At 39.7% G+C, this 10,721-nt stretch overlaps 1 protein-coding gene across 2 annotated transcripts in view; it reads right to left on the reverse strand.

The window, feature by feature from the left end:
- bsf (bicoid stability factor) overlaps nucleotides 1–7,318 on the reverse strand; it is a 201,779-nt gene extending 194,461 nt beyond the window's left edge. The window contains exon 1 of one of the 2 annotated variants that reach the window (XM_071658035.1): nucleotides 7,138–7,318. In XM_071658035.1, coding sequence (XP_071514136.1) covers nucleotides 7,138–7,277 — 140 coding nt within the window. In that variant the 5' untranslated portion in view covers nucleotides 7,278–7,318. The remainder of the gene's footprint in view (nucleotides 1–7,137) is intronic. The other variant, XM_071658036.1, reaches the window with a different exon arrangement.
- Nucleotides 7,319–10,721: the final 3,403 nt, after the last annotated feature.

Genomic DNA, 10,721 nt, shown 5'->3' on the forward strand with positions numbered 1-10,721 from the left:
GGGACGGGAGCGGGGGGCCAGAAATCCTCCCCTCCTTGTATTAACTTTCTAAAATGGGAAACAGAAGAAGGAGTCATGCGGGGAGTGCTTATCCTCCTCGAAGGCTCAGAGTGGGGTGCCTAAATGTGTGTGGATGTAACCAAGATGTGAAAAAAGGAGAGATAGGTAGTATGTTTGAGGAAAGGAACCTGGATGTTTTGGCTCTGAGTGAAACGAAGCTCAAGGGTAAAGGGGAACAGTGGTTTGGGAATGTCTGGGGAGTAAAGTCAGGGGTTAGTGAGAGGACAAGAGCAAGGGAAGGAGTAGCAATACTCCTGAAACAGGAGTTGTGGGAGTATGTGATAGAATGTAAGAAAGTAAATTCTCGATTAATATGGGTAAAACTGAAAGTTGATGGAGAGAGGTGGGTGATTATTGGTGCATATGCACCTGGGCATGAGAAGAAAGATCATGAGAGGCAAGTGTTTTGGGAGCAGCTGAATGAGTGTGTTAGTGGTTTTGATGCACGAGACCGGGTTATAGTGATGGGTGATTTGAATGCAAAGGTGAGTAATGTGGCAGTTGAGGGAATAATTGGTATACATGGGGTGTTCAGTGTTGTAAATGGAAATGGTGAAGAGCTTGTAGATTTATGTGCTGAAAAAGGACTGATGATTGGGAATACCTGGTTTAAAAAGCGAGATATACATAAGTATACTTATGTAAGTAGGAGAGATGGCCAGAGAGCGTTATTGGATTACGTGTTAATTGACAGGCGTGCGAAAGAGAGACTTTTGGATGTTAATGTGCTGAGAGGTGCAACTGGAGGGATGTCTGATCATTATCTTGTGGAGGCTAAGGTGAAGATTTGTATGGGTTTTCAGAAAAGAAGAGTGAATGTTGGGGTGAAGAGGGTGGTGAGAGTAAGTGAGCTTGGGAAGGAGACCTGTGTGAGGAAGTACCAGGAGAGACTGAGTACAGAATGGAAAAAGGTGAGAACAATGGAAGTAAGGGGAGTGGGGGAGGAATGGGATGTATTTAGGGAGTCAGTGATGGATTGCGTAAAAGATGCTTGTGGCATGAGAAGAGTGGGAGGTGGGTTGATTAGAAAGGGTAGTGAGTGGTGGGATGAAGAAGTAAGAGTATTAGTGAAAGAGAAGAGAGAGGCATTTGGACGATTTTTGCAGGGAAAAAATGCAATTGAGTGGGAGATGTATAAAAGAGAGAGACAGGAGGTCAAGAGAAAGGTGCAAGAGGTGAAAAAAAGGGCAAATGAGAGTTGGGGTGAAAGAGTATCATTAAATTTTAGGGAGAATAAAAAGATGTTCTGGAAGGAGGTAAATAAAGTGCGTAAGACAAGGGAGCAAATGGGAACTTCAGTGAAGGGCGCAAATGGGGAGGTGATAACAAGTAGTGGTGATGTGAGAAGGAGATGGAGTGAGTATTTTGAAGGTTTGTTGAATGTGTTTGATGATAGAGTGGCAGATATAGGGTGTTTTGGTCGAGGTGGTGTGCAAAGTGAGAGGGTTAGGGAAAATGATTTGGTAAACAGAGAAGAGGTAGTGAAAGCTTTGCGGAAGATGAAAGCCGGCAAGGCAGCAGGTTTGGATGGTATTGCAGTGGAATTTATTAAAAAAGGGGGTGACTGTATTGTTGACTGGTTGGTAAGGTTATTTAATGTATGTATGACTCATGGTGAGGTGCCTGAGGATTGGCGGAATGCGTGCATAGTGCCATTGTACAAAGGCAAAGGGGATAAGAGTGAGTGCTCAAATTACAGAGGTATAAGTTTGTTGAGTATTCCTGGTAAATTATATGGGAGGGTATTGATTGAGAGGGTGAAGGCATGTACAGAGCATCAGATTGGGGAAGAGCAGTGTGGTTTCAGAAGTGGTAGAGGATGTGTGGATCAGGTGTTTGCTTTGAAGAATGTATGTGAGAAATACTTAGAAAAGCAAATGGATTTGTATGTAGCATTTATGGATCTGGAGAAGGCATATGATAGAGTTGATAGAGATGCTCTGTGGAAGGTATTAAGAATAAATGGTGTGGGAGGAAAGTTGTTAGAAGCAGTGAAAAGTTTTTATCGAGGATGTAAGGCATGTGTACGTGTAGGAAGAGAGGAAAGTGATTGGTTCTCAGTGAATGTAGGTTTGCGGCAGGGGTGTGTGATGTCTCCATGGTTGTTTAACTTGTTTATGGATGGGGTTGTTAGGGAGGTAAATGCAAGAGTTTTGGAAAGAGGGGCAAGTATGAAGTCTGTTGGGGATGAGAGAGCTTGGGAAGTGAGTCAGTTGTAGTTCGCTGATGATACAGCGCTGGTGGCTGATTCATGTGAGAAACTGCAGAAGCTGGTGACTGAGTTTGGTAAAGTGTGTGGAAGAAGAAAGTTAAGAGTAAATGTGAATAAGAGCAAGGTTATTAGGTACAGTAGGGTTGAGGGTCAAGTCAATTGGGAGGTAAGTTTGAATGGAGAAAAACTGGAGGAAGTGAAGTGTTTTAGATATCTGGGAGTGGATCTGGCAGCGGATGGAACCATGGAAGCAGAAGTGGATCATAGGGTGGGGGAGGGGGCGAAAATTCTGGGGGCCTTGAAGAATGTGTGGAAGTCGAGAACATTATCTCGGAAAGCAAAAATGGGTATGTTTGAAGGAATGGTGGTTCCAACAATGTTGTATGGTTGCGAGGCGTGGGCTATGGATAGAGTTGTGCGCAGGAGGATGGATGTGCTGGAAATGAGATGTTTGAGGACAATGTGTGGTGTGAGGTGGTTTGATCAAGTGAGTAACGTAGGGGTAAGAGAGATGTGTGGAAATAAAAAGAGTGTGGTTGAGAGAGCAGAAGAGGGTGTTTTGAAGTGGTTTGGGCACATGGAGAGAATGAGTGAGGAAAGATTGACCAAGAGGATATATGTGTCGGAGGTGGAGGGAACGAGGAGAAGAGGGAGACCAAATTGGAGGTGGAAAGATGGAGTGAAAAAGATTTTGTGTGATCGGGGCCTGAACATGCAGGAGGGTGAAAGGAGGGCAAGGAATAGAGTAAATTGGAGCGATGTGGTATGCCGGGGTTGACGTGCTGTCAGTGGATTGAATCAAGGCATGTGAAGCGTCTGGGGTAAGCCATGGAAAGCTGTGTAGGTATGTATATTTGCGTGTGTGGACGTATGTATATACATGTGTATGGGGGGGGGTTGGGCCATTTCTTTCGTCTGTTTCCTTGCGCTACCTCGCAAACGCGGGAGACAGCGACAAAGTATAATAAAAAAAAAATATATATATATGCTGGTGACTGAGTTTGGTAAAGTGTGTGAAAGAAGAAAGTTAAGAGTTAATGTGAATAAGAGCAAGGTTATTAGGTACAGTAGGGTTGAGGGTAAAGTCAATTGGGAGGTAAGTTTGAATGGAGGAAAACTGGAGGAAGTAAAGTGTTTTAGATATCTGGGAGCGGATCTGGCAGCGGATGGAACCATGGAAGCGGAAGTGGATCATAGGGTGGGGGAGGGGGCGAAAATTCTGGGAGCCTTGAAGAATGTGTGGAAGTCAAGAACATTATCTCGGAAAGCAAAAATGGGTATGTTTGAAGGAATAGTGGTTCCAACAATGTTGTATGGTTGCGAGGCGTAGGCTATGGATAGAGTTGTGCGCAGGAGGATGGATGTGCTAGAAATGAGATGTTTGAGGACAATGTGTGTGGTGTGAGGTGGTTTGATCAAGTAAATAACGTAAGGGTAAGAGAGATGTGTGGAAATAAAAAGAGCGTGGTTGAGAGAGCAGAAGAGGATGTTTTGAAATGGTTTGGGCACATGGAGAGAATGAGTGAGGAAAGATTGACCAAGAGGATATATGTGTCGCAGGTGGAGGGAACGAGGAGAAGTGGGAGACCAAATTGAAGGTGGAAAGATGGAGTGAAAAAGATTTTGTGTGATCGGGGCCTGAACATGCAGGAGGGTGAAAGGAGGGCAAGGAATAGAGTGATTGGATCGATGTGGTATACCGGGGTTGACGTGCTGTCAGTGGATTGAATCAAGGCATGTGAAGCGTCTGGGGTAAACCATGGAAAGCTGTGTAGGTATGTATATTTGCGTGTGTGGACGTATGTATATACGTGTGTATGTGGGGGGGGTGGGCCATTTCTTTCGTCTGTTTCCTTGCGCTACCTCGCAAACGCGGGAGACAGCGACAAAGTAAAAAAAAAAAAAAATATATATATATATATATATATATATATATATATATATATATATATATATATATATATATATATATATATATATACGAACAAAGTGCATATGCACACGCATCTTCATAGAACATACAAACCTCCAACAACCAGGGTCGAACCCGGGACCCCTGTGCAACAGGTGGGAGTGCTACCACTAGGCTATGATCGCTGATAATATGTGAGCAACGGGAGTCTACAGATGATGGGAAATATATATTTTTATATATTCATTATTATACTTTGTCACCGTCTCCCGCATTAGCAAGGTAGCACAAGGAAACAGACGAAAGAATGGTCCAACCCACCCACATACACATGTATATACATACACGTCCACACACGCACATATACATACCTATACATTTCAACATATACATATATATACATACACAGACATATACATATATACACATGTACATAATTCATACTTGCTGCCTTTATTCATTCCCATCGCCATCTCGCCACACATAAAATGACTATCCCCTTCCCCTGCATGCGCATGAGGTAGTGCTAGGAAAAGAAAACAAAGGCCACATTTGTTCACACTCAGTCTCTAGCTCTCATGTATAATACACTGAAACCACAGCTCCCTTTCCACATCCAGGAACCACAAAACTTTCCATGGTTTACCCCAGACACTTCACATGCTTTGGTTCAATCCATTGACAGTACATCGACCCAAGTATACCACATCGCTCCAATTCACTCTATACCTTGCACGCCTTTCACCCTCCTGCATGTTCATTACTTACTCGATAAAACCACCTCACACCACATACTGTCCTCAAACATGTCATTTCCAACACATCCACCCTCCTCCACACAACTCTATCTATAGCCCATGCCTCGTACCCGTATAAATTGTAGAAACCACTATTCCTTCGAAGATACCCACTTCCACTCTCTGAAACAATGTTTTCCCCTTCCACACATTCCTCACCGCTCCCAGAACCCCCACTCCCTCCCCCACCCTGTGACCCACATCCACTTCCATGGTTCCATTAACTGACAAATCCACTCCCAGATATCTAAAACTTCCCTTCCTCCAGTTTTTCTATATTCAAACTTACATCCCAACTGACTTGTCCCTCAACCCTACTGAACCTAATAATCTTGCTCTTATTCTCTTCTACTCTAAGCTTTCTTCTTTCACACACCTTACCAAACTATGTCACCAACTTCTGCAGTTTCTCACATGAATCAGCCACCAGTGCTGTATCATCAGCGAACAACAACTGACTCACTTCCCAGGCCCTCTCATCCACAACAGGCTGCATTCTTGCCCCTCTATCCAAAACTCTTACATTCACCTCTCTAAGAACCCCATCCATAAACAGACTAAACAACTATGGAGACATCATGCACCCCTGCCGCAAACCAACATTCACCGAAAACCAATCACTTTCCTCTCTTCCTGCTCGTACACATGCCTTACATCCTTGATAAAAACTTTTCACTGCTTCTAGCAGCTTACCTCCCACACCATATGCTCTTAATACCTTCCACAGAGCATCTCTATCGACTTTATCATATGCCTCCTCCAGATCCATAAATGCTACATAAAAGTCCATTCGTTTTTTAAGTATTTCTCACATTCTTCAAAGCAAACACCTGATCTACACATCCTCTACCACTTTTGAAACCACACTGCTCTTCCCCAATCTGATGCTCTGTACATGCTTTCACCCCCTCAATCAATACCCTCCCATATAATTAATTACCCAGGAATACTCAACAAACTTATAACTCTGTAATTTGAACACACCTTCATCCCCTTTGCCTTTGTATATATACATACACACACACACACACACATAAATATATATATATATATATATATATATATATATTCTTTTTCTTTCATACTATTTGCCATTTCCCGCATCAGTGAGGTAGCGTTAAGAACAGAGGACTGGGCCTTTGAGAGAATATCCTCACCTGGCCCCCTTCTCTGTTCCTCCTTTTGGAAAATCAAAAATAAAAATATATATATATATTATCCCTGAGGATAGGGGAGAAAGAATACTTCCCAAATATTCCCTGCGTGTCGTAAAAAGCAACTACAAGAGGGGGGAGTGGGGGGCTGCAAATCCTCCCCTCTTTTTTTTTAATTTTTCAAAAGAAGGAACAGAGAAGGGGGCCAGATGAGGATATTCCCTCAAAGGACCAGTCCTCTGATCTTAATGCGAAAGTTTAAAAAAAAAATATATATATATATATATATATATATATATATATATATATATATATATATATATATATATATATATATATCAATTTGGGATAAAATGATAATCGAAATAATGTAGTGCGTTTATATAATTTCACCAAAGGAATGGGTTGATACCACTTTCAACCAAATCCATATCATAGTGTAGCAGGGCTAAATTGGTACCTAACCCCCTGATATGAATAAATTGTGCCTATTACAGATGGGGAGGGCTGAGCAACCGCGAATTTGTGAGAAAATGAGGTACTGGTCATCAAAACCGACAGGAACTCTGCTAAGGCTGACAGCTCACAGAAATAATACAGAAACCCTGTTACAGCTAGGTGGAGCAGACTGCACCAGAGCTCACAACTTATTCTCCACTCAGATACAGGTTGATGCCTGACTGAATTTCCCAGACATATATCTTATACTCTCCCACTGAATCATTTCCCTAATATTCAAATTTCCCTACATGAAAAAAACGAAAGCATTTACATAATCTTTTCCTTTCATGCCAAAATCAAAACAATCTGCTTTACCCTCACTTCTTTATATGTAAGAAATTAAAGGCTTATATAAACACTACATGCTATGAATATAATTCTATTAATTTATGTTACGAAATACAGGATGTACCTGGAGGAGTTACGTATCTGCAGACGACGCATCAAAACAAACCACGCCGGTATTGTTTAGACGTCTTTCAGTCACATTATGGAACATACCTGGTGATGGACGCGTGTCCCTGGGTGATATGAAGCTTCTGAAGTGTAAGAGCCTCACATCGGGGAACGTTGGAGGTCCACGACTGCCTAAAACCACTAAAAAGTCTAAGAAAACCACCAGATCTAAGTAACGCAGCCATGCCGTTTGTTGAGGGTCGTCAGCTGATCCGTGCATCCCATCTGGTACAAACTTCAGATTAATGATGTCGTTAGTAACATTCTATTATATTTTCACCTATATCAACCTATCTGTCACTAACACTTATTAAAGAAAGAATTATCATCTTGTTTAGAACGATTGTCATTTAAGGTAATTGTTTATTAGCTTATTAAAGGAAAATGAGGTATCTGAACAAGGGGAAACGGTGTATTCCTATTGCAATACTGAATTCAGGTGGAAGGGATGAAAAGCTATTAATACCCAGCAGGACAGCATTACAATATAATTTTAGTTTATATTACAGAATATGCTGTATTTTTTCAACACGTTTCAGTGGTAACTTCTGGGCACGGTAGTAAGTTAATCCCATAGGACTAGAAAGTGCGTTTCTTATACATGTACATTTAAAGCAACATTCATTTATATTTTTTTTCTTTAGATTAATGACAAATCATTTTTGTTCTCTTTCTATATTATATGCTAAAGTCTTATCAAGAGACGAACTATATGGTGAATTAATTTGGAAGCGAGATATATACAATAAATCCTCATGGGTCATTAATGTTATTATCATTGTCATTGAATATTTTTCTTTATGTAAATTTCAAGTGAATAGCAAAAGACACAAGGATAAAGAAAATTACAGTATGCAAACTTCGAACACCCATAGAAAAATATAGAAACCGATTTTTTTTTAAATAAAAATAACTGAATTACAGATCCTTAAGTATTTTCAGACCCATCTCTTGAAGGTTAAAGGAATGGAGGAAAAAGAAGAAGGAAAAGTATTCTACAATTTGTTGTTTCCACTCAGCCTCAGCCAAGATGTGCCACAGATCCAAGGCTTGGTGACAGGGACACAGTCAAGCAACTCACGAGAGCAGATGAAATAATTCCTCTAGAACAAAAAAGAGGGTTGTAACTTCATGGCAAACAGAAAAGGATGGATGAAGATAAGGGAGAGCTGGAGAACCACAGACATGAAAGTGCTGTGTTTGGACCTTAAGAGATAAATGCCAATGACAAATTTTGTTTCAAGTAAGAATGAGTACTGTTGTTAACGTTACCATTACACATAATGGACTCACTTTCTGTGCGAATACCTTGTGATAGTATGTTAAACGGTATGGTGCTAGAAATAAATAAATGCTAAATTCGTTACAGATTAGTTTAAAGAAACAAATATGATAGTTACGTTAAGTCTTGTCCCTTCTTTCATTAAGGAATATCGCAGAAACACGAAACTTTACATGAGTAAATGGGTGAATTAATATGTCTTAGAAATCTTTATTTAAATGTACAGTTCTCCTACAGTTTACCACATGTCTTCAACTTACCTATTTCTTCATCATGGTTGTTTGTTATTCATGGATTTCAACATATTTTGACTGCTGGCAAGAGACATCTGTCAAGTAATCTTTACACATTTCTACTTGTGAACACATTTTGTATTTCTTATAGAAGCATACTCGTTCGTTCATATGTTCATGACATGGTACAGTACTGTCTTTTGAAAATCAACCATAATTCTTTTTCCTTTGAAATGCATCTCCTGACTGCCATGAATACTACTGGTGTTGCAATGAACCCCAGCATAAAACATACAAATATTATGTAAAATTAATTTAAGTTTACCTTTCAACTTACATAATTTTAAGTTTTCTGTTTTTTTTACTTTCAGAATAACAGAAAACGGAAATGTATAACTTACCTAATCGTTCCTCTGCTGCATTAAGGATGCAAATATTGCATTGTAACATGAATTCGTTTAATTTCTCCAAAGCTTCTCTTTATTTACTTATAATCATTATATAAAACATTTTTTTCAAAACTTTGCTCATAAAACAAATTCAGTTTAATGGTTAAGAAAGTGATATTACAGCCCAGACGTTTTGGTAGCATATAGTACCCCAAAGTCGACTTTTTCTGTCATTAGTGGCCTCTGTCCAAATGCGAGTACGTTACAACTTTCTCAGTCAAATCATCGGAAATGCAAACTGGTCACTTTCCCTTTTAGCAAAAGTAATAGCTAGTTTTTTCTTTCAGAATAGTAATTAGACATGTAGAGAAAACAAATCCTCAATTTTTTGTTTTGTAGTTACAAAAATATCATTGTAGATGCCAAGTGTCACATTCTTATGGGGTATAGAGACTTGAATGATGAGTCATGAGTTACTTGTAGTGTGCCTTTCAAGCATGCTAACTACTAAAGATGACATTAAGGAAACAATTCATGTACCAAAAGCATTTTTTGAAAAATACATAGTACAATAGGCGAAGGGGTGGGTGGATATTAGTTGATACACACAGGCAAGAAATAACTCTCTTGAACAATATCTCTGAAGAGACAATGTTAGATCTAGAAGTATAGAAGAGTGCCTACAATATAATACTGAGTTCTTGAAAAGGGAAAAACCAGAAAAGCATAAGGATGATGCAGCTTGTTAGAACACATGGGCTCTTAGGTTATTAGAAATGTAAAGAATGCAAATACTGAAATCTATGGTCCTTTAGATCTTGAAAGTGAATGATTCACAAGTAGACAACAATGGGTAATGCTGATGCCAAAAGCATTTAGGTCTTAGGCTAAGGTGAAATATAAAAGATATATAGAAAGGTAATGCAAATACTGAACTGGGAGAAGATGATTCAAAACTTTAGAAGGGTGCAAACATTGGTACAACTGGGACCTTAAGTCCAAGAAAGTGATCCAGAAGTCTTTGTTGTTTTATGCACATAACCTTCATGGCAAGTCTCACTGCTTGGGTATTGGAAAGGTAAGTGCCAGGAACACAGTAACCCTGCACTGTCATATATCAAGTACCTAATCCTGGCCAAAATCAGACTTAGGGTGATTTCAAAATTCTATTTGCAAGAGAAAAAGTCACCATCCACAATGTGGTGAGTTGCACGCATCATAGTAATACCAGATGCAACAGGAGATATCCTCTTATGATGTATGCAAGCTTAGTAGCTAATAAGAACAGTTCAGTAAGTAATGAAAGGAACTAGTCACCATACCCATGAAAATATTTTCCCATGAAAGTAGAAAACCAGTCTAGATTATAGAAAGAACACAATGTGACAGGATATACTTGAATAGCATTTACAAGTGAAAAACCAGCATTAAAAGGGACTCCTTAAAAGTTCAGAGGTAAACACAACATGAGCCAATGTCTTAAGTTTCTTGAAAACAATGTATTGAAGTCAGTTCCAGCAGAGTATTTTGACACCATATTAATACTAACTACCTGGGTATTGTTCAGTGCACTCATTAGGTTACAAATAGCCCTCTCCATATTTCGAAATCCCAACCACCGCAGGATACAGAGGCTGACACTGCTGTAGTGAGGGGTCTAGATTAATAGTGGTTGGCACCAATATTAGAAAGATTAGTAAAGCAGGAGGTTGATAGAAAAATCTC

This window comes from Panulirus ornatus, chromosome 65 (assembly GCF_036320965.1).
Source record: "Panulirus ornatus isolate Po-2019 chromosome 65, ASM3632096v1, whole genome shotgun sequence".
In the NCBI taxonomy this organism is placed as follows: domain Eukaryota; kingdom Metazoa; phylum Arthropoda; class Malacostraca; order Decapoda; family Palinuridae; genus Panulirus; species Panulirus ornatus.